Source organism: Anomaloglossus baeobatrachus, chromosome 5 (assembly GCF_048569485.1).
Source record: "Anomaloglossus baeobatrachus isolate aAnoBae1 chromosome 5, aAnoBae1.hap1, whole genome shotgun sequence".
In the NCBI taxonomy this organism is placed as follows: domain Eukaryota; kingdom Metazoa; phylum Chordata; class Amphibia; order Anura; family Aromobatidae; genus Anomaloglossus; species Anomaloglossus baeobatrachus.
This window is the reverse complement of record NC_134357.1, coordinates 264077911-264102751: the sequence shown is the minus strand read 5'-3', so window position 1 is coordinate 264102751 and position 24841 is coordinate 264077911. Positions and strand designations below refer to the sequence as shown.

At 45.4% G+C, this 24841-nt stretch overlaps 1 protein-coding gene across 1 annotated transcript in view; it reads right to left on the bottom strand.

Moving 5' to 3' along the window:
- The window catches only part of LOC142309948 (NACHT, LRR and PYD domains-containing protein 3-like), a 156334-nt gene that overhangs the window by 77844 nt on the left and 53649 nt on the right, over positions 1 to 24841 (bottom strand). Inside the window, exons 3-5 of the mRNA XM_075347420.1 lie at positions 23547 to 23588; positions 8491 to 10186; positions 8283 to 8390 (exon numbers count right to left, since the gene is read on the bottom strand). Coding sequence (XP_075203535.1) covers positions 8283 to 8390; positions 8491 to 10186; positions 23547 to 23588 — 1846 coding nt within the window. The remainder of the gene's footprint in view (positions 1 to 8282; positions 8391 to 8490; positions 10187 to 23546; positions 23589 to 24841) is intronic.

Genomic DNA, 24841 nt, shown 5'->3' with positions numbered 1-24841 from the left:
GGTTTGTCACAAAAAATTGCTATTCATAAATTTCTTATCATAATCAGGTAATTTCTCATATCACCATATAGACTATCAAACTTTAACATAGCCACTGTTGGAGAAAGTTCTGTAAAATTTATAGCATTATTAACCCTCTGCGGGTATGTATTCAATTTTATTATTTTTTTTTAACTGTTCTGAACAATATAGTCACTGTGGAAATTAAAAAAAAAATGACCAGATCGTTTTTATCATTAAAACCAATCGGACAGCGTGCCTCTCTCCTAAGTAGATGTTTATGTGTGTCGCCTCCCGCTGGAGATTGGGGTAATTTTTTCTATACCCGCAAAACACAATAACCTTTGGTTTCCACTATGGACTTCCTGCATATGTGTAATAAGGCGCGTTGCACCTATGCCTGAACCAATGGAATGGAGAAGTTCTCTAAATATAGTGAACAGAGGTCTGATGGTTTTCCCTATGTAATGAAACCCACATGGGCAAAATATAACATATACCTCCCATTTAGTACGGCATGTGATTAGTTCTTTAACTGTATACCAACGTTCTCCAATTTTTAGGGCAGAATGCTGCCGATCTTTTTTCTTGGATGGACGTTTCTACTGCTTGGCAATAGCACCTCGGTGGCTGTCAGCCTTCCTCTAGCCATGTTACTCTAGGTGTGGGCTCAGTTTAAACCTGCAGCAGGACAGCAGAAGCGCAAGCGGCTCCTACAATAAGGACAGATTGGACTAAGAAAATGCCGCCGGCAAGTTTTGATAGACGGTAAGCAGTGCCCAAATTTTTTCCTTCTACTTGTTATACAATTGGAAAACTTCCTTTTTTCTTTCTGTGAAGCACGCTAACCCTATCATATGGACTATATTTGAGCCTTATTATACACCGTTCCTCGGCAATTATGATTGAAGTGACTGACATAGAAAGCCAGGAAGGCACAGGTGCGGGCCTATTAGCAGGGAGAGAGGGGGCGAGCACTTTCTTTACAGAGTGTAACACAAAACTGGATACAGATGTCATAAGCACAAAAGGATTGGAACACAAAATTGCTACACTAGCAGAAAAAGAGATTAGTCTCTTTTGGACAATACAGTCCCTCACATCTTACAAAGCTTCAAATCGAGTACCCAGAGGCTTGAGGGTAATGAAAAATATTTCCTTCTACTAGCATGATCCAGTATTTAAAGAAAAATGGGAACAAGTGCAAAAAGAGAGTTCTATGGCTTTTCTGAGTGTGGTACTAGATAAAAATATAGAAGAACATGTAATAGTGACGCAAGAACTCATCAGATTGAGAACTGAATTGGAATTGGATCATAGATACAAAAGCCCTAGGTCCGATTGGTTTTAATGATAAAAATGATCTGGTCATTTTTTTGTGAATTACCGCAGTGACTATATTGTTCAGAACACTTAAAAAAAAAAAAAAAAGTAATACATACCCACAGAGGGTTAATAATGCTATAAATTTTATAGAACTTTCTCCAACAGTGGCTATGTTAAAGTTTGATAGTCTATATGGTAATATGAGAAATGACCTGATTATGATAAGAAATTTATGAATAGCAATTTTTTGTGACAAACCACTTTTCATACCAGTCTGATATGTTACTACTCTGTAAATGTTTTTAATTGATTTTAATCTGGAACACGTGAAGTTTGACATACCCTATTTAAGAGGTTACTACTCACATTTTAGTGTGTACCCGTGAAAGCACCCCTAGAGGTGCGAAACGGTACCGTCGTCCTTTGTGCTCCCTCCCCTCATTTCCCCTCTGTTGTCTCACCTGTTTGCATGTAGCAACATTAAACTCCTCACACCGCAGAGTGCTGCCGATCTTTTTTCTTGGATAATACTATAAAAAATGGATGTTTTACCCAGAGTTCTAGACTTTTTCCAGACCATCCCATGTAATATAGGAGAGCCCTTTTTTCTTACGTTAAGAAGGATGATACGTCATTTTATCTAGCACCGTACTAAATCCTGTTTGAAACATTCTCTATTAACACGCTCACGGTGGGAAGGGGGCAAAGGGGTTACCTGACTTTAAGGCTTATCATGCAGCTGCAGTGGGCAACTGTATTCTAGACTTATTACATAACAAAGAGAATAAATTATGGGTAGAAATGGAACATATTCTGGCCCCAACTGACGCACTGGGAAATTTTTTGGTTATCCTCTGGTGAAAACTTAATGAACATAGAGATCCTCCTCAGCCTGCAGATCACTGAATTCTTTATTAGGAGACAGAAGGAAGGAACTGGGGCACTGGGTTCTATATCTCCAGCTGCGAAGTTACATGAATTCTTTGGCTCCGGGGTCCAGGTCTGATGTGGAAATTACCCATTTTGAAAGGCTATGTATAGCTCAGGAGACACCAACTCATACAGTATCTACAATTTATAAAATCGTGTCGCTCCAGGGTGGGGGAGGGGGCCTGCCCGGATATGTGGACCATTGGCATAGAGAATTGGGCCGTGTTTTCCCCGAAAAGATGTGGAACAAAACATTCACTTTGATACACAAAACAACAGTATCCAGTAGGATACAAGAACTAAACTATAAAATATTATCTAGGTGGTATAGAACACCCGACAAACTCCACAGGAGATTTCCAGAGGTTGTGGACGAGTGTTGGAGGTGTCAGGGATCCCCGGGGTCAATATTACACATTTGGTGGTCATGCCCAGTGGTTAGAAAACTTTGGGACGAAATGTTCTCCCTATATAACCATCTTACACACTTGGATGTGAGTCCCGCACCAGAAATAGCATTACTCTCCATGTTTACCGGATCGGTTTCCAAAATACGTAAAGACCTATTGTCCTACTTCATAGTCTCAATGAGACAGATCATTCCCAAGCACTGGAGAACATCATATGAGTTGAAAAGAGTAGATTGGGTTGAAGCACTAGATACATTACAACGCTTAGAGGAGTTGAGGGCGTCTGACACCAACAAAACTCAGGCTTGGTTTACTACTTAATACCCTTGGATTGACTTTAGAGAGTCACAACAGTTTCAGATCTTGCTAACTCAGGGCATTCTGGCTTAGGAGGGGCCCGCGACGGTTGGGTCACGCGACCGGGGTGGGTTGCGGTGCGACATCATGGTACTATTTTCCCCCTTTCTTCCTCTTCTCTTTTCCCCTTCTTGCCTATTCCTTATCTTCTTCTCTCTTTCGGTCTGTCTTTTCTTTCTTCTCCCCCTTTGACTCATGTCTTCTCCCTTTTTATTTAATTTTTTCTCGTATTCTACCTTAGATAAAATTCTGGAATGGGAGTTCCTGGAACCCTTCCTTCCATTCCGTTAGCTTAGGATAAGTACATATGTTGCAGTTTACAAAGGATAATTTGTAAGAGGGTTTTTGGACAGTAAGTGACGTCCACATAGGTTTCCTGTGATCATTATACCACCAGCTGGATCCCGGCCTGAATCTGGAAACCCCATTCCTTATATATGGAGGACGTCATAAATGTTGAAAATAAATATTTCATTGTCTCATTAACCTAAATCTAATCAATTAGAATTGTAACTGTTGGCTGAAAATTGTACCTTTTGTACCCTTGTTTTGATATACGGTAATAACAATAAAGATATATTAAACATAAAGGGTTTATCTCAAATTTGAAACTTACCTCCTATCATTGGGATTGGGAATAATTTTCTGATGACTGGCAGTCTGAATGCTGGGACCCCCATGATCCCAAGAACCAGGGCTCTTAGGATCCCTGTGTGAATGGAGTGGTGGGTGCGCACTGCTCACACTGCTGATCCATTACCACGTGGATTTTCAAACAACCTCTTTGAATCATAACCGCCAGGTTCAGGTGTATAAGATTAGGGTCCCAACAACGGGGTATGCCTTGTCACTGGCTGTTGGTTTCTCATGAATCAGCCAATTTGTGTGCTAAGTACCTCATTTTTTTCAACATAGATTTTATAGCAGTAATGTTATTCCAATTTCATACGTTCAATGTTTACGTATTATAGCATTTCAGAGTGCAGCTATTTTTTTTGTGATATTGACTTGGTTTTACCATGCCTGGTGAAGAGACCTAAATAGTTTCAAAAGCTTTATAACATCATTCATTTTTTTTTTGTTAGCAATTAAAAAGGTACCATAACTAAATGATTATTATTTTGTTTCTCCCACTGAGAGCAATCAATCTTTTTTCAAAATTACTGTCATCATGACTTGTCATGGCCGACTGAGAATCCAGTGACTGTGAGTTCTAGAAAATCCCAGATATTGCCAGCATGTGTTGTTATCTGAAAGTTCCCTGTTTCTACAGCTGCGAACTATGTGACCCTGGGAAACTGTCAGTTTTACTCTCAGTTGCCAGTCTCTCACTTCCTTTACTAACCTCATCCTGGTGTGGATTGGGTGCAGTTTATAGTTTGTTCATTGCTGAGCTCTGGACAGGTTGTCTTCTGTAGTTCTAGACTTCTGTGGTTGCTGCAGCTCAGATAAATGTTTTGTCTTTGCAATCTACCAGGGCTCTGGTGATTTCAGTTGTGTTTTCTGTGTATTGTTTGTTGTTCCTTTGTGTCTTCCTTTAGTGATAATGGTGTTGATAAAGAGCTCATACCCTCCATCCTTACATAGGACCTATTTGCCAGTGGTAAGATAGGGCCCTAAGTATTTTGGCTTGGTGACAGGTTCAGAGCCTGTATAGGGTTGGTGAGCGCAGTGAGGGTGAGCTGCAGGTTGTTTTCAGGGGTCACCAATTTCCCTCATTTCCCTAGCTATAAGGCATTCCTTCCCCCTTCATGTGTGTTGTCCTGTATGGCAGGTATAGTCTTTCTCCCCTTTATCTTCAGGAAGATCTTCTAGCTTATTGAATGATGTGACTGGTATTTCATCTGAGTGTAAAACAGGTTGTTTTGCGTCACGTCTAGGTCAGGATACAGCCATTTACTCTAATTATGTCCATTAATGCCTTTCTTAACCACACAAATGTAACAATCATGACTCTGATTCCATTGTTCTCTTAAGACCATTGGTATGCCAAATTTCAGACATTTCTTCATACTATTTGAGCACTGCCGAAGGTGTTCAATTCAAGTTTTACAGACAATGTCTGTACATTGACTCGAAAAGTAGAGCTGCTGCAAAAAATGAACAACATATTCTGATTCAGAGGACTGAATATACCTAAAATCAAGGCTAACACCTGAGGCACCAAATGTTTTACATTTTTTCCCCAGTGTATTGTGGGAAATCTAATTGGTCTAGGAAAAAGAAGGTTTCACTGTAAAACAAAATATAAAAAATTTTAAAAAAATATTTTGTTATGGTTATTTTAAAAAAGGGTGTAAAAGTAAAAATATGTTATATGTACCAGAGTACTGGAGGTCAATTGTTAATCCAACAAATGTGTATTCTGAACACATTAGACTACAACAGGTTAGGTTTTAAAGGGCTGGTACACCATGTTTTAATTTAGTTTATAAGAAAGGATCATGTAAAGCCCACTTTACACGTTGCAATTAGTTGTACAATCGCATTTGCGATGTGACACGCCCAGGTTGCATACGGGATCTTATGAGATTGCACGTTGGTCGTTCATTTGCTGTCACACATGCATTAGTAGTCTATGTTAAATTGGTCAATTTTATGTGCGATCCTTTAGATCATGTGTTCTGTGACGTATGCATTGGGCACCTTTTTTTTTTTTTATTTATTGACTTGCCAAGCGTGTGTACTGTGTAGGGATGCGTTTTTACTATGTCATCTGCCGTTCAGCTCTGCTACATGGCCGCTAACAGCAGACACAGACAGCCATGTAGCAGCGGTGAATGGCAGATGACAGCAAACACAGACAGAGCCGCACTGTCAGAATGAACTCGGGTGAACTTCACCCGACTTCACGGTCATGCTGCGGCTCTGTCTGTGTCGCGCCCTGATTAGCGGTCACCTGTGAAGGACTCACCGGTGACCGCTAATCTCCTAAGTGACTGAAGTTAGCAGCCCTCTCTCATACTCACCAATCCCCGATCCCCGGCGTTGCACGGCGTTCACACTGCTCCGGCGGCTTTTACTGTTTTGAAAAAGCCGGCCGCCCATTAAACAATCTCGTATTCCCTGCTTTCCACGCCCACCGGCGCCTGTGATTGGTTACAGTGAGACACGCCCCCCACGCTGAGTGACAGGTGTCACACTGCACCCAATCACAGCAGCCGGTGGGCGTGTCTATACTGTGTAGTGAAATAAATAATTAAATAATTAAAAAAAACGGCGTGCGGTTCCCCCCAATTTTAAAACCAGCCAGATAAAGCCATACGGCTGAAGGCTGGTATTCTCAGGATGGGGAGCTCCACGTTATGGGGAGCCCCCCAGCCTAACAATATCAGCCAACAGCCGCCCAGAATTGCCGCATACATTATATGCGACAGTTCTGGGACTGTACCCGGCTCTTCCCGATTTGCCCTGGTGCGTTGGCAAATCGGGGTAATAAGGAGTTATTGGCAGCCTATAGCTGCCAATAAGTCCTAGATTAATCATGTCAGGCGTCTATGAGACACCCTCCATGATTAATCTGTAAATTACAGTAAATAAACACACACGCCCGAAAAAATCCTTTATTAGAAATAAAAAACACAAACATATACCCTGGTTCACCACTTTAATCAGCCCCAAAAAGCCCTCCATGTCCGGCGTAATCCAGGATGCTCCAGCGCTGCTGCATGGAGGTGACCGGAGCTGCAGAATACACCGCCGCTCCGGTCACCTCCACACAGCTAATGAACACAGCCGAGCGATCAGCTGCTGTCACTGAGGTTACCCGCTGTCACTGGATCCAGCGGTGGATGCAGCGGTGGCCGCGGGTAAGCTCAGTGACCGCTCAGCTGATCGCGCTACACACCGCCGCTCCTATCACCTCCACGCAGCAACTGAGGTGAGTAGCGCGATCAGCTGAGCTGTCACTGAGGTTACCCGCGGCCACCGCTGGATCCAGTGACAGCGGGTAACCTCAGTGACAGCAGCTGATCGCGCGGCTGTCTTCATTACCTGCGTGGAGGTGACCGGAGCGGCGGTGTATTCTGCAGCTCCGGACACCTCCATGCAGCAGCGCTGGAAGCGACGCTGGAGCATCCTGGATTACGCCGGACATGGAGGGCTTTTTGGGGCTGATTAAAGTGGTGAACCAGGGTATATGTTTGTGTTTTTTATTTCTAATAAAGGATTTTTTCGGGCGTGTGTGTTTATTTACTATAATTTACAGATTAATCATGGAGGGTGTCTCATAGACGCCTGACATGATTAATCTAGGACTTATTGGCAGCTATAGGCTGCCAATAACTCCTTATTACCCCGATTTGCCAACGCACCAGGGCAAATCGGGAAGAGCCGGGTACAGTCCCAGAACTGTCGCATATAATGTATGCGGCAATTCTGGGCGGCTGTTGGCTGATATTGTTAGGCTGGGGGGCTCCCCATAACGTGGAGCTCCCCATCCTGAGAATACCAGCCTTCAGCCGTATGGCTTTATCTGGCTGGTATTAAAATTGGGGGGAACCGCACGCCGTTTTTTTAAATTATTTAATTATTTATTTCACTACACAGTATAGACACGCCCACCGGCTGCTGTGATTGGGTGCAGTGTGACACCTGTCACTCAGCGTGGGGGCGTGTCTCACTGTAACCAATCATAGGCGCCGGTGGGCGGGGAAAGCAGGGAATACGAGATTGTTTAATGGGCGGCCGGCTTTTTCAAAACAGTAAAAGCCGCCGGAGCAGTGTGAATGCAGTGCAGCGCCGGGGATCGGGGATCGGTGAGTATATGAGAGAGGGGGATAGACTGACATGGACAGAGAGTGAGGGACAGAGATAGTGACGGACTGACAGAGATTAGTGAATGACAGACATTGTGAGGCGCTTCAGAACGCAGCTTTTCAGCTGCGCTCTGAAGCAGACCTTTTATAAGCTGCGGTGCAGAGCGCACACCTGCGCACATAGCCTCAGACACCAAAATCGTATGAGGGATGTCACACGTTACAATTCTCTAGGTTCGTGCAACAAAACGCTCAATTCTAGACAATGATACGATATGTTTGCGATCAACGGTTTTGCGTTCAATCCTGATCGCACGTAGCTGTCACACGCAGATACCTCACAAACGATGCCGGATGTGCGTCACTTACAACTTGACCCCAACGACGGATTGTGAGATATATTGAAGCGTGTGTAGCAGGCTTTAGAGAGATGGCACAATATAATTGTAATTTGAACAAAGCATTTCCATTATCTTGACATAATAAAAACTAACAATTTTACCTGAGTTCTTGTATTTTACTTTGTTGATCACTCAGACGAAGAATGAAACTTATTTGCTCATCTGCAGGATCTAAATCTTCTGGTGCAGCAAATTGACATCTACTGAAACTAAAATAAAGTTATTTAAAAGTAATGGTAATACTCCCGTTATTTAGACTTCTTGATTGGTCTTGAAGGACATAAAAACACCTTGTATGTAAAAACTTACCAAAGCTTTGAAAACCTAATTAGCAGGTTGAGTAATTTTTCTTGCTCCTTTGAATCCAATTTATAGCTCAAAAATGTGAGTGAAGAATCCCAAGAACAGTGATTTATGCAGTAGGCCAACTCTTTGTTGTAGGTGTTTGACCAATACCATGAATGTTCAAAAACTAAGTCTGATGACCGAGTCATCAATCTTTTTAATAACTCATTGTTTTGTGTCTCATATAGACAGTAAATTGCTTCTGTACAAAATCTGGATGGATTATCCCCAGTAAACCATTGTTCCATTGCATGTGTTACTTGCAGACTGCAGCCTAAATTGGATAAAGCTTCCTTTGGACATTTTACACTTGAAAGGCCAACTAAGAATCTTATTGTTAAAGTTAAATGTGGATGATGCCTACATTGCTCTAATAAAGAATTTCCTTTACAGATTTCTGGTAGGAATGTTTCTTCTTTGGCTTCTTCAAGAAAACCATAATACAAGGCAGCGAAAAACTCCTGTACACTCAGGTGGATGAAGCTATAGAAGGTTTGGGTCTCAATTTCTCGGCAAAAGATGTTTTCATTCAGGAATACTGATTCTACTTCAGATATTTGTAGGCCATGTCTTTCAAGATCTCCTTCATCAAACATAATTTTTCTTTTCAGAATGCCTTCATTGGCCAAAGAACATAGCTTCTTCAAGCATGGTGTTATGGGCTGGTTCCTGCCATGATATTTTATTAAACCTTTTAGATAAAGCAAATAAATAGAGGTGGCTGTGTTATAATCAGTTAACTTCAAATCTTGCTTTATGTATGGCTTCATTACGGTACAAACTATCCAACATATGATAGGAACAGCACACATAGTGTAGATTATCTCATTTTCTTTGATCACATTCAATGCCTTGGCTGCATGTTCTTCATTTTGAAAAAACCTTGAAAAATATTCTTGCCGATCTTGACCTGTAAATCCAAGAACCTCAACATAACGAGGTCGCTTTATAAACTTTTTAAGCTTTTCCAATGCGAATGGTCTCGTGGTAATGATCAACGAAGCCTCTTTAACAATCTGTTTCATAAGGAGACTTTTTATGAGTGTCTCTTTGTGGGCTTTCTCAAAGGGGTCATCATCACTAGTATAATGTTCTTGATCATCCTCCATGGACCATCTTAACTCATCAAAGCCATCAAAGATAAAAAGTATTTTTCTACAATCAGACAAAATAGACAAGGCCAGATCTTTGGAAAAGCTTATTTTGCATGTTTTACATATAAGTCCAGCAATATTCTTGACACCAGTAAGGATGTTGATTTCTCTGCAGCTCAAGTGAAACACATAATCAAACCTTTCACTAAATACATTTCCAGAGGCCCATTCTAGCATGATTTTCTGAGTGGTCATGGTTTTTCCAATCCCGGCAGGTCCTACTAACACCACAGTTGTTGGGATAAGTCCATCTTCATTAGGCTCAAAGAGACTTTGGATAGTGATTGAAGAATATTTATTAGAAGTTCCGATGTTCATGATTTCAATATGGCTCCTGCCTGTAGATAATAATGCATTCTTTCTGTCTTCCTCATCTTGATGGCCGTTTATCAGTAGTAAGTTGGTATATCTCTTGTCAAGGTTAACTGTTTCCCCTAGACGAGAATTGTTTTCTTCTATACATTTATATTCATTTCTCATTAACTCCACATATTGGACTCTCCATTCTGTGGAGAAAAAAATATAACTGAAATGGACCAATTTTTATTTTTTTTAAATAATTAATTTTATAAAGTTTACATCCCAAACATTAAAACTACTGTGAGGTTAAGTTAATAATATGAATTATGGTAAAATGGCTTTTGCATAATGGAAGCAACAGATGAATGATGAACTGCAAAGGACACTAGATGTCACTAGTGGAACAATACTTACCGGAACAATTTATTTTGTAATTTTTTGTTATGATTATTGGGTGCATATTACATAAAAGTATAGTTGGTAAAATCCTGAGTTGTCAGATTACATTTACAATTGCGTTTTGGATCTTTTTATAAAGTATAATAAAAGCTCCTTTTTCTCATGGGATATTGGAGTATTTGATGTTTTTAATATATAAGAAGCAGAAAAAATGGCAAAAATAGGATTCTGAGTGACTAACAAAGGCAAAATTATGTTCGGGACATATCATTTCCAAAATGTCAGGTCTTCTGGGGTGGTCTTGGTATGCCAATAGGAGACACTCATTGCATTGATGTGCATGGAGAGTGAAGCCAGGATCTTAAACGGTAACTAAACTTTTTACTTTTCCTCTAGGTATTGCAAAATTATGAATTTTTGTAATATTTCAGAACCTTATTTTACTTTCTTGTCTCCCAAACACAATAGTGCAGTCCAGTTTATGCTCCTTCAGAGGCTCCTTTTAACTGCTGTTCAGCAACAAACTGTACACTATTCTCATATAGTCTGTGTTCTGGAATTTCTCTGTCTGATCATGGTGGTGGGGAGCTGAGGGGCTCAGAAAGGGAAAGTCCAGTGCACAGATTGAAAACAGTATCAATCTATAATACACCAACAAAGATCTTAAAATAAGACTAACAAACTTAAAAAGGCTCTTTTACCAGTTTTAGAATACCCCAAAACACAATGACTGCAAATTGAGATTGTGGTTTGGCTTATAAATCCTAAATCGCAAAGCTTGTTTAAAGCGTCAACATTGACTTTTAGGATTGCTACTTCCAGTAGTTGGCACTAGAGTTCAAGTCCTCTTCCTCTCTGAACAGGCAATTTACATATTACATGTCCCAGAGGAGCATGCAAGAGGTTTAAGTCTCCTCATTCTGGCATGCCAGACTTGGTGTGTCACTCTCCATAAGGAGAAAACTTACCCCTTAGATCCTAGTCTTGCCCCTCATCAGTAAGTATGCGATCTGGTTTGGCTAGGTGAGAGCTAAGACTGGGATCTAAGGGGGATTAAGGTTTTTTCCTTATGGAGAGTGATAGACTAGGTCTGGTACGCCAGTATGAGGAGACTTAAATGCCTTGCATGCTCCTCTGGGAAATTTAATATGCAAATTGCTTCTTCAGAGAAGAGGAAGACTTGAACTCTAGTGCCACCTACTGGAAGTAGCAATCCTAAAAGCCAATATCAAGGCTTGCTATATGACTTAGAATATATAACAAAAAACAGAGAACGAAAGAGTAAAGTGCAAATGCATATTTTATTGAAGAACAACTGGCATGGTTTAAAATTGGCAGCAAACCCAAGCCGGCAATGTGAAATAAAGTTTGTAAAATACAATTCAGATTGGTATACAAAAGAAGGGGAATCTGAAAAACTGGGTCCTAAAATGTGTCATAATATATAAATGCACAGAAGCACCCCAAATGCAAAGATCATAAATCCAGGGGTTTACATATATATGGATGTACACAGAGAGTCATCTAGACCAGCACTAAATGAATTGAAGTGATAGAATTATACACTCTGAAAAAAACAGAAAAATAATGCCCTATCAAAATTGTACATTCAACAGAGATGCTGGTACCAAATTGTAAGGACTCTAAAATAACAGAAAACCATTATAAATGCAAAGCCCTATCAGTATTAAATGCAAGGATAAACCACCGGTGGTGCTAACAGATGCTAATGCAAAACCATAGTTGTTAGGAGAACCAGAAAAGACAGACCCACTTAAATAGATCACATACCCATGAGGGTAACAGAACGGGCTTGGGAAGCAGCAGAGAGGACCCCCTGGGAAAAGAGCCCCGACGCAGCGTTTCACGATCCAAGCAGGTAAGATCATTTCATCAGGGGGGAGAAAAGGAATGGAACAGCATCCAGCAGCCATATGCATTTAAATATGGCGCTCGGTCGCTCCAGCTGCTCCGCCCCCACTGCGTCACGCGAGTGAACCAATCGCGGCCGGTCCCGATGCTGTCGGCTGTCAACGCCCCTGATCGGTAGCGCGCATGCGCGGCAAGCGGGGACGCGTCACCCGGAGACCGCGCATGCGCGCAGGCGATAGTGACGCCGACAGAGCCGGGCCAGCAAGCCACTGATGCACGCGCGCGACGAGGGGAGGAGGAGCGGGAGCGAGTACATGAAACCACACTTAGACAAATACAGACAGTGTGAATCCAGGTGGGAGACACATCAGGATTAAAGCAAAACAAGGAATCCTTTTCAGTATTGCTTCCAGGCATCCCAGATAGGGCACACAAGAGGAAGGGTAAATAGATAAAGTGTCCATGTCCATTATCCGATGTCAAAGGATGTCAATTCCATGGGTGGCAGCAAAAAGGAAAAATAAGTGTATCTAAAAAGTAAAAATGAAAAAATAAAATTAAAAACAAGGCACAAAAACCAGGGGGATACAAGGAGAGGGCAATCATCGCAAAAAGGGTGCAAAACTCAAATACTCATTAAGGCCCCCCGGGGATAATGTTCCCAAAGTATAAATCCAGCGTGTTTCACGCTGGGCAAGTATTTTGCGCACATTCGAACCCCTCGCCCCCCCATGTATGACATCAATGCCCCTGATTTTCAGGGACGTTGGGTCACAGTCATGAAAGGCATGGAAATGGCGGGGCAAAGTTTTTAACGTGGAAATGTCAACCACTGTCCGGGCCGCAGCAATGTCCCTCACATGTTCCCTCACACGTCTGCGCAGTTCCCTGCTAGTAAGACCCACATATATCATGCGGCACCCGCACGTGGCATAATATACCACATTGCTGGTACCGCACGATACATAATGGCGAATATCGAAACTGCGCAGACCATCAGAGGAAGTAAAAGAGGAAGTGCGAAGAACATTGCTGCAGGCCAGACAATGGCCGCAAGGACTTAGCCACCAGGACCACTGGATTTAGCCACATTACCGTACATTACTTTACGGTAATGTGGCTAAATCCAGTGGTTCCTCGGATCCTGGCCAGGTTCGTTTTATTTCTACCTATAACCACGAGTGGTCCAATATGCGATCTATTTTGAGCAGGCACTGGGATGTTCTTCTCTCCGATTCCACCTTACGTGATCTTTTACCAAAAAGCCCTTTGATGACGCCCCGCAGGTCACGTAATTTACGTGACTTGCTTGTACGGAGCCATTATGTTCCAAACCGGCCTACTACCTTTCTGGATCTTGGCACTCCCCTTAGGGGTTGTTTCCCTTGCGGCCATTGTCTGGCCTGCAGCAATGTTCTTCGCACTTCCTCTTTTACTTCCTCTGATGGTCTGCGCAGTTTCGATATTCGCCATTATGTATCGTGCGGTACCAGCAATGTGGTATATTATGCCACATGCGGGTGCCGCATGATATATGTGGGTCTTACTAGCAGGGAACTGCGCAGACGTGTGAGGGAACATGTGAGGGACATTGCTGCGGCCCGGACAGTGGTTGACATTTCCACGTTAAAAACTTTGCCCCGCCATTTCCATGCCTTTCATGACTGTGACCCAACGTCCCTGAAAATCAGGGGCATTGATGTCATACATGGGGGGGGGGCGAGGGGTGGGAATGTGCGCAAAATACTTGCCCAGCGTGAAACACGCTGGATTTATACTTTGGGAACATTATCCCCGGGGGGCCTTAATGAGTATTTGAGTTTTGCACCCTTTTTGCGATGATTGCCCTCTCCTTGTATCCCCCTGGTTTTTGTGCCTTGTTTTTAATTTTATTTTTTCATTTTTACTTTTTAGATACACTTATTTTTCCTTTTTGCTGGCACCCATGGAATTGACATCCTTTGACATCGGATAATGGACATGGACACTTTATCTATTTACCCTTCCTCTTGTGTGCCCCATCTGGGATGCCTGGAAGCAATACTGAAAAGGATTCCTTGTTTTGCTTTAATCCTGATGTGTCTCCCACCTGGATTCACACTGTCTGTATTTGTCTAAGTGTGGTTTCATGTACTCGCTCCCGCTCCTCCTCCCCTCGTCGCGCGCGTGCATCAGTGGCTTGCTGGCCCGGCTCTATCGGCGTCACTATCGCCTGCGCGCATGCGCGGTCTCCGGGTGACGCGTCCCCGCTTGCCGCGCATGCGTGCTACCGATCAGGGGCGTTGACAGCTGACAGCGTCGGGACCGGCCGCGATTGGTTCACTCGCGTGACGCAGTGGGGGCGGAGCAGCTGGAGCGACCGAGCGCCATATTTAAATGCATATGGCTGCTGGATGCTGTTCCATTCCTTTTCTCCCCCCTGATGAAATGATCTTACCTGCTGGATCGTGAAACGCTGCGTTGGGGCTCTTTCTCCAGGGGGTCCTCTCTGCTGCTTCCCAAGCCCGTTCTGTAACCCTCATGGGTATGTAATGGGATCAACAATTCAGACTGCATCATTAATGTAGAAATGGATTTTGAATACTGTTTCAGCAATTGCCCACAAGGGGGCAGTGTCAGACTGTGCAGTCACAAACACAGAGCTGGGAAATCCCCTACTGCAGCTTGTGTGTGAAAACCAGGAAGAAAAAAAGTGCGGGAAGGTTGTTCAGCTCCAGAGCTCAGCCAGAGGAGAGCTGCGTGTGGTCTCCCTGAACAGAGGGCTCTTTTGCCACCGGAGTCTTGGAGAAATCACCCTGTGGAAGTGGTTTCTGCCATTCCCGGTCTGCAGGACTTTGTTTTCACCAAGGATCTAACCGGACTGCAGAGCATCGCAACCAGAGTGTAAGTGCAGGGGCTGTGACCTCCCTTCTTCTGCTCGGCGTGCCCCGGGACTAAAAGACTGATTAGAATCCGTTACCAGCGGGGGAAGATCAAAGGAAAAGACCGAGGAGCTGCATCCCTTCAGCGCTGCACCGGGACCCATCATCGTGAGACTCCAGGCCTGCGACGTGGGAGCGGCATCTTCTTCCGGGATAGACTGGTACGTGATTGTAGGGAAAGTTAGGGAAAGTTGCCGCCATTTCTTTGTTGTTGTTTTTCCTTTCTTCTTGCTGCGTACCCGGAAGGAGTGAAAATCCAGGGACTCCACTATACTCATGTGCGCAGATAGTTCGGTTGATTGTATTATAAATATGTTTCCTAGTAAAGAAATGTTACTACCGGTAAAATCTGAGTATGGGGATTTTGTTGGAATAGAGCATACACACACACCCGCGGCCCTACCACCGGTCGCTTCATGTGGCGTAGTCGGCAGGATGTGTGACCAACAAAATCATCCCCCGGTAGTAACTTATCACCGGACAGCTCCCCCGCCGTCTATTGTCAATCAGGTGAGGAAGTTTGACGGACGGAACTATCCTGTAACTGAATGGACTGAACAACTTAAGATAGTGGGGGAAATGTATAACACTGATCCTAAGACCTTAGCAGAAATGGCCATGCTAACATTAGAGGGGGAAGCGTGGACGACAGTCAGGCTGGAGACGGTTAGGGGCCAGCGTACGTTGGATGACTTGGTGCGGGTGCTGGAGAACACCTATGGGCCGACCACATATGCGGGAACATTGCGCTATATGTTCTTCCGGCGTACTCAACTCGAGTCGGAGGACATTCCTCAATATGCCAATGCCCTTCAAGTGCTACTAGAACAAGTCGGTAGAAACGAAGAACAGATAGCTAGTACGGGTACCCGTGACCTGGTATTGAGAGATCAGTTCGTGACCGGATTGAGAGACCCGTACCTTAACCGCTCATTGCAAGATCTACTGCGGATAAATCCGGCCTTTACGTTCGCTGAGGTCAAACAAGAAGCTATAGAACGTTCAAGGGGACCTGTCGTGGAGACACAGACATATACCGCGGCTTGCAGGTCCATATCTGGTATCGGGACTCTGAACAGCAACACGGAAGAATTGAAGCAGATGGTGGCAGAGTTGCAGAAACAGGTGTTACAGCTCACCCTAGACCAACAGGCGGGCCGGCAAGCGAGACAACAACCCAGCCGGCCGATGGGAAGATGCTGGACATGCGGCGACCCCCGCCATAGAGCAACCCGTTGCCCCCAGAACTTTCAAGTTCATCCACGGTCCGATCTACCAGAACCAGCAAGTCATGTCTCACAACAGCGGCCGCCTTTAAACTAGACGCCCCTGCCAAAGAGGCTCACTCGGCAGGGGAGGCCAAAGAGAGGGGTGTAGGACAACAGAGCCAGCCACGGAACAAACTTGCATCAAATAGCCCCACCCTGGAAGTATTACTGGAAGGGATCGCCGTACAAGGGTTAATGGATACTGGGTCTCAGGTATCCACCATCTCCGAGCAGTTCTACGAAGAATGTCTAAAGCCGCGGGTTGCCTACGACCCTGATACCGCCATCAAGATCAAAGCAGCCAATAATCTACCCATTCCGGTGACGGGAGTTGCCTGGATGAACACCGAAATCTGTGGCCAAGATCTCGGGAAGAGAGGGATAATCGTTGTCAGGGAAGGCTTTGGATCAGAAACGCCCATGATTATTGGGATGAACATCTTGAAAGACCTGAATCTGGTGTTGTTTACCAAGAAGGGGCCCAAGTACTGGCAAGAAGTGACCGCACATAGGGCCACCCGCCGTGCCTTTCAGCAAGTGGTCCGGACCTGCAACCTCCAGCGAATGACAGAAGAACAACTGCCGCTGACCACGGTCACCGTACCCCGCCATACTAGGATCACCTTACCAGCTGGGAAAGAGACAGTTATCTCACTACCCCTTAGCACCATGAGACAGCTTGAAGGCGTGGAGGTGCTGATTGAGCCGCGCTCCCCGAAGGAAGGGAAGCTGAATCCACTAGTCGCTCGAACTCTAGCAGTAGTGAGAAAGGGAAGAATTCCTGTCAGGCTGGACAACACGGCTAACGTGAGCGTTGACCTAGAAGCCGGGACACAGCTCGCCCGAGTCTACGCTCTAACTGAAGAGGTGAACCCTATGAGCCCCCTCCAGTTTGTACTGTCTACAGAGGGAGATTGGACAGTGACGGTCTCTGCCATGGCCGCTGTCGCGGGTGACACCAACGCGGGGCGAGAACTACGAGAGAAGTGTCAGTTGGACGTATCCCAATACTCCAAACGGGAGGTGTCCCAGGTGGAAGAGCTACTTCAAGAGCATCAGGCGTCCTTTGCCCGGCATGACACCGACTTTGGGTGCACCACCAGTATCAAGCACGAAATCCCCACAGGTGACACTGCTCCTATCCGTGAAAGGTACCGCCAAATACCTCCCCAGCAATACCAAGAAGTGAAAAATCTCCTGAATTCCATGCTACACGCTGGAGTGGTACGAGAAAGCCAGAGCCCCAGGGCTGCACCGGTGGTGTTAGTCAAGAAGAAGGACGGGTCCCTGAGATTCTGTGTGGACTACCGCCGTTTGAATGCTTGCACCATCCGGGACTCATACCCTTTGCCAAGGATCGAAGAATCCCTGACAGCCCTGAAGAAAGCCAAATACTTCTCTTCGTTGGATCTGGCCAGCGGATATTGGCAGGTACCTATGCACGAGAAAGATAGAGAGAAGACTGCTTTCATCTTACCCATGGGCCTGTACGAGTTCGACCGGATGCCCTTTGGTCTGAACAATGCACCGGGGACTTTCCAGCGGCTGATGGAGCGCTGCTTGGGAGACTTCAACTTCGACTTCACCCTCATCTACCTGGACGACATTGTAATCTATTCGGCCACATTTGAAGAACACCTGCAGCAGCTGGGCCGTGTGTTCAGTAGGTTGAGAGAACATGGCCTGAAGTTGAAACCCAGCAAGTGCCGTCTTCTGCAGCCCGAGATCAATTACCTGGGCCACCGGATCTCAGCCGAAGGTGTCCAGCCATCTTCAGAGAAGATAGCCGCCGTACGGGATTGGCCGCAGCCCACAAACGTCAAGGAGGTCAGGGCTTTCCTGAGGTTGGCCGGCTACTACCGCCGGTTCGTCAAAAACTTCGCCAGACTTGCTGCACCCTTGCATGACCTGCTTCGAGGGACCACCAACAGCCCCAGAGGACGACCCATCAGCTGGGAACCCAGCCAGGAAGAGTCCTTCCAAGCCCTAAAGGGTGCCTTAACGTCTCCCCCCATCCTGGCATATGCGGACTACAACCTGCCCTTCCAACTACACACCGATGCCAGCCTACAGGGTCTAGGGGCAGTACTTTTACAGGTCCAAGAAGGCAAGGAACGGGTCATAGCCTATGCCAGTCGGTCCCTACATGAGGGCGAGAAGAACCCCACCAATTATAGCTCGTTCCGGCTGGAGCTGTTGGCCCTAACGTGGGCTATGGCGGAGAAATTTGCAGGGTACCTCACGGGGACCGAAGTACTAGTCCTGACCGATAACAACCCGTTGGCCCACTTAGAAAATGCGAAGCTCGGAGTCATGGAGCAGCGTTGGATGGCTCGGCTCTCCAAGTTCAATTACAAGATCAAATATAGGGCTGGAGCTGAGAATCAAAATGCGGACAGCCTGTCTAGAGTGTCATACCCCTTACTCAACCGAGACCGGGATGAAGAATTAGAAGGGGACGAGACGCCTGACTTTGCAAAGCTCGCCCAACAGATGATGGATTACCGCCAGTTCGTTGTGGGCGAAGCTGGAACTCCAGTGGGGGTCACCTTGCCACCCCAGGAGTGGTGCAGGCTCCAGGATCAGAACCCTGAATGGGCTCTACTCAAACAATGGGTGAAGAGGCAGCAGAAGCCTCCCGCCGATATACGGGCACGACTGTCTACCGGGACCTTGACCCTGCTCAGTCAGTGGGATCGGCTGATTCTGAGAGAAGGAGTGCTATACCGGAAGGTTCTCTTGTCGCACATGCTGGAGGAATGCACACAAGTTGTGGTGCCTGATCAATTGGCCCGTGAGATGGTGGCCCAAGCCCACAAAAGGAATGGACACTTCGGAATAGACAAGACCTTTCGGTGGATTCAACAGTCCATCTATTGTCCGGGGCTCCGCAAGCTGGTTGAAGACGTCTGCCAGACCTGTCGCACCTGTGAACTACACAAGTCCCCTGAGCAGCGGGCACCTGTCCAGACAATTAAAACATCCAGGCCCCTAGAGCTGTTGATGGTGGACTATCTGCTGATTGGGACGGCGAGCAGTGGCTATCAGTACTGCCTAGTCATGGTGGATCACTTCACAAAATTCGCTGTCGCTGTTGCTACCAAAGACCAGACGGCTGAATCGGCTGCACGGGCCATCTGTCGACAGTTCATCCACGTCTATGGGTGCCCGGAGAGGTTGCACTCCGACCAGGGGGCTTGTTTCGAAGGCCGAGTCATCGAAGAGCTGCATCGGATGTATGGGATTCAGAAGTCGAGGACCACTCCTTACCACCCACAAGAGAACGGTGCATGTGAACGCTTCAACCGGACCCTACTCCAGCTGATCCGCACCTTGGCCGATGATAAGAAAGACCAATGGCCCCAATTCCTTCCTGATCTAGTATGGGCCTACAACAACCAGGTCCACTCTGTGACTGGCTACACCCCACACACCCTTCTCTTTGGCCGCCCCGGAAAAGGGGTCCATGACCTGAACCTATTCCGCCCTGGAGATGATGTCTGCCATAACTACCCCTCCTGGCTAAATGTTCACCGACAGAAGATGGAGACTGTACACCGGCTGGTGAGCCAACAAATCCGGGGCCAGATACATGCTGACCCACTCCCCGTGCAAGAGCAACCCTTGAAGTTGGGACAGCTAGTCCTGCTCCGTATCAAGAAGCCACAAGGGAAACTTCGAGCCAAGTGGGAGACTGAGGTCTACCGGGTAATCGAACGCCCCTACCCCAACGGGCATGTATACCGAGTGCGGGGTGAAGACAGTCGCAGCATCCGCACTGTGCACCGAAATATGTTGCGTCACTGCCAATCCCAGCCTGACTCCCCTACCACAGTACCCGGAGGGGGTGACGCTACCAACACGACTGACGTCACGGACGTTACCCAGCATAGTGATCACATTGACTCTGAGATCGGTGACCCACCTACACAACCCAGTTCTTCACCCGGAGTGCTGACTGAAGTGGGGCGTAAAGACAGTGACAGGGAGGGGAACAACCGACCCTTGAGACGCACTGACCGCACCACTGCTGGGATCCCGCCCGGGCGGTCTTACAGGGACCAGTATGTATGGCCCACTTCTCAACCAACCCCTGTGACATCTGCAGTCATCGCTGCCTGGGAACCGACGGTAGTTGACAGGGACTGCCAACCTTTAAGTGGGGGGTATGTAATGGGATCAACAATTCAGACTGCATCATTAATGTAGAAATGGATTTGAATACTGTTTCAGCAATTGCCCACAAGGGGGCAGTGTCAGACTGTGCAGTCACAAACACAGAGCTGGGAAATCCCCTACTGCAGCTTGTGTGTGAAAACCAGGAAGAAAAAAAGTGCGGGAAGGTTGTTCAGCTCCAGAGCTCAGCCAGAGGAGAGCTGCGTGTGGTCTCCCTGAACAGAGGGCTCTTTTGCCACCGGAGTCTTGGAGAAATCACCCTGTGGAAGTGGTTTCTGCCATTCCCTGTCTGCAGGACTTTGTTTTCACCAAGGATCTAACCGGACTGCAGAGCATCGCAACCAGAGTGTAAGTGCAGGGGCTGTGACCTCCCTTCTTCTGCTCGGCGTGCCCCGGGACTAAAAGACTGATTAGAATCCGTTACCAGCGGGGGAAGATCAAAGGAAAAGACCGAGGAGCTGCATCCCTTCAGCGCTGCACCGGGACCCATCATCGTGAGACTCCAGGCCTGCGACGTGGGAGCAGCATCTTCTTCCGGGATAGACTGGTACGTGATTGTAGGGAAAGTTAGGGAAAGTTGCCGCCATTTCTTTGTTGTTGTTTTTCCTTTCTTCTTGCTGCGTACCCGGAAGGAGTGAAAATCCAGGGACTCCACTATACTCATCTGCGCAGATAGTTCGGTTGATTGTATTATAAATATGTTTCCTAGTAAAGAAATGTTACTACCGGTAAAATCTGAGTATGGGGATTTTGTTGGAATAGAGCATACACACACACCCGCGGCCCTACTATCGGTCGCTTCAGGTATGTGATCTATTTAAGTGGGTCTGTCTTTTCTGGTTCTCCTAACAACTATGGTTTTGCATTAGCATCTGTTAGCACCACCGGTGGTTTATCCTTGCATTTAATACTGATAGGGCTTTGCATTTATAATGGTTTTCTGTTATTTTAGAGTCCTTACAATTTGGTACCAGCATCTCTGTTGAATGTACAATTTTGATATGGCATTATTTTTCTGTTTTTTCAGAGTGTATAATTCTATCACTTCAATTCATTTAGTGCTGGTCTAGATGACTCTTTGTGTACATCCATATATGTGTAAACCCCTGGATTTATGATCCGTGCATCTGGGGTGCTTCTGTGCATTTATATATTATGACACATTTTAGGACCCAGTTTTTCAGATTCCCCTTCTTTTGTATACCAATCTGAATTGTATTTTACAAACTTTATTTCACATTGCCGGCTTGGGATTGCTGCTAATTTTAAACCATGCCAGTTGTTCTTCAATAAAATATGCATTTGCACTTTACTCTTTCGTTCTCTGTTTTTTGTAATGCCTTGAGTGTGCTATACAGGTGCCATTTTTGGCCTGACTGTTTTTCTATTTTTTGGTTGATCTCTGTATTAGAATATATAAGCCTAATCAAAATCTCAATTTGCAGACACGTTGTTTCAGGGTATTGCCCCTCAGTGCATAAGTATGCGATCTGGTTTGGCTAGGTGAGAGGCTAATTCCCTGAAACACGGTGTCTGGAAATTGAGATTTTGATTTGGCTTAGATATTCTAAGTCATATAGCAAGGATTGTTTAACCAGTTAACGACCGTGGACGGTAAAATTACATCCTAGCGGTCATAGTGGTAATCTCCCACTGCTGATTTATAAAGCTGAGATGTGTGCCTGCTAGGCATGAGCAGAATAGTTATCCGCCCGTGCCGTTTAACCCCTTAAATGGCGCTGTCAATAAGTGACAGAGCCATTAGAATCGCGATTTCGGTAAACGTTTACTCACAGCCGATACGGGAACTCACTTGATGTGATCACGTGCCTTCCAGTGGTTGTCACGGTAGCACAGGGTCATGTGATGACTCCTGTAGTTCAAATGACTTACCAAGAGCTGGGTGACTCGGCCGAGAGCTGCGTAAGACAAGAAATGAGCATATCTGGTGTTCACAGCTGTGTAGCTGTGACCAGCAGATATGGAAGAGCGATCAGACAGCTGATCCATATAGTCCCCTAGGGGACCTAGTAAAATAAAAAAAAGTTTAAAAAAAGTTTTAAAAAATAAAAAAACCCCTAAAAGTTCAAATCACCTCCCTTTACCGCAGATGTGGTAAACCTGCGGAAACAGTGCGGATTTCGTGCAGAATTCCTGTGTAATTCCCGACCTGTATCTCCATAGTGGAAGAGCGGGAATTCCGCAGATAATTCCACATGAATGAAATGCAGTTACGTGCGGCTGCGGGAAATCCGCAGCATTTTCCACAGCCGCAAATACTGCAGCATTGATACAGCACTCTCCAAATCCTATAGGATAACATGGGGAGTGTCTGTACTTGCGTAAACCCGTGGATTTATCTGTAAAATCTAGAAAATCTACGGGTTTTCTGCAGCAAAATTCGCAGTTACTTTCTCCTGTGGGCACATGGCCTTAGAGTGTTTAACTGACCACCTCATGGGATGCAGATTGTCCTACACTTGTCCTACTGTCCATTGTTAAAGGAAATCTGTCAGCAGGTTTTTGCCATATGTTCTAAAACAACATGTTGTAGGAGTTGAGACCCTGATTCTAGTGATGTGTCACTTACTGGGCTGTGTGTTTCTGTTATAATAAATTCACTGTTTAATCTGCAGTAGATTATCATTATCTATTTGCTGCAGTTTTCCTGGCATAAGAAATGAACAATACTTTGTATTTTTTTCTTTGCTACTTTTTTACAGTACTTTTTCAGATAATTACCCCAAAAAATAAACTGCAGTATTCTTTAGGTATGATGTTTTTTCAGACTATTTTCATAAGCTTCTCCATAGGATTTTAAAAACTCCATTGAAAAGAATTTGCATAAAATTCATTTTTCAAAACAAAAAAGATGGCACAAAAATGATGACTAAAGGAATCTTAAATAATAATTTAACTTATTTACATACCTCTCTTTATGTCTTCAGGTCTGTTTATTTCCCAGAATTTTCCTGAAATAGAGAAAAAAAGTAATGATAAGTTCATGGCATTAAAAACTCATCCCAATCAAACATTTATAATTTGGAAATTCTGTTCTTGGCATGTTGAATGTAAGAAGGGTGAAATGTGAGAACCCCATTTGTTTGCAGATAATAAACTGCCCATGTTCCCATTATTGAGCATAGTGATGATGAAACGCTGGGCTATAATGCAGTGGGGTGTGACAACATACAAATGACTACAGAGTAGAATCCATATAAGAAGGCGGTTTAATTGTTTTGGTTTAATTCTTTTTAGGGAATGTACAAACTTACTCAGGGGCAGACATATCATTGGTGCAACCAATGCGACTGACAGGGGCCCAAGAGGTCAGGGGACCCATTTCTACCTCCAAAGCTGGTGGTATTGTGAATTTTGATGAGCTCTTGGATTGCGAAGGATCCATACATTGTTCTTGTACAAAGGCCTTTTTCTGCCTGTGTGGACCTACTGCATTACATGCCTAAAAGTCTAAGGGCGGCTTTGCACACTACGACATCGAAGGTGCGATGTCGGTGGGGTCAAATCGAAAGTGACGCACATCCGGCGTCACTTGCGATGTCGTAGTGTGTAAATCCTAGATGATACGATAACCGAGCGCAAAAGCGTCGTTATCGTATCATCGTTGCAAGCTCCGACTTTTCCATAATTTTACGGTACGATGCTGTTCCTCGTTCCTGCGGCAGCACACATCGCTGTGTGTTACGCCGCAGGAGCGAGGAACTTCACCTTACCTGCCGCCGTCGGCTCTACGGAAGGAAGGAGGTGGCGGGATGTTTACATCCTGCTCATCTCCGCCCCTCCGCCGCTATTGGCCGCCTGCCGTGTGACGTCGCTATGACGCCGCACTACCCGCCCCCTTTGGAAAGAGGCGGGTCGCCGGCCAGAGCGATGGTCGCAGGGCAGGTGAGTGCATGTGAAGCTGGCGTAGCGATAATTTTCGCTACGCCAGCTATCACAAGATATCGTACCTGCGACGGGGGCGGGGACTATCGCGTGCGACATCGCAGCATCGGCTTGCGATGTCGCAACGTGGAAAGCCCGCCTTAGCAATAATTAGGATATGTTCAACTTCTTTTTCAGGCAGATTCCACCTGAAACCCACCTGTAAAAGGACTGCAAAACTGCTTCAAAATCTGAACATAATGTAGAAGAATATAAAAACTACATTACTTTGCATGTTTCAACTTTTGACATTTTTCTTAACTGCTTCAAGGTTCAGAAA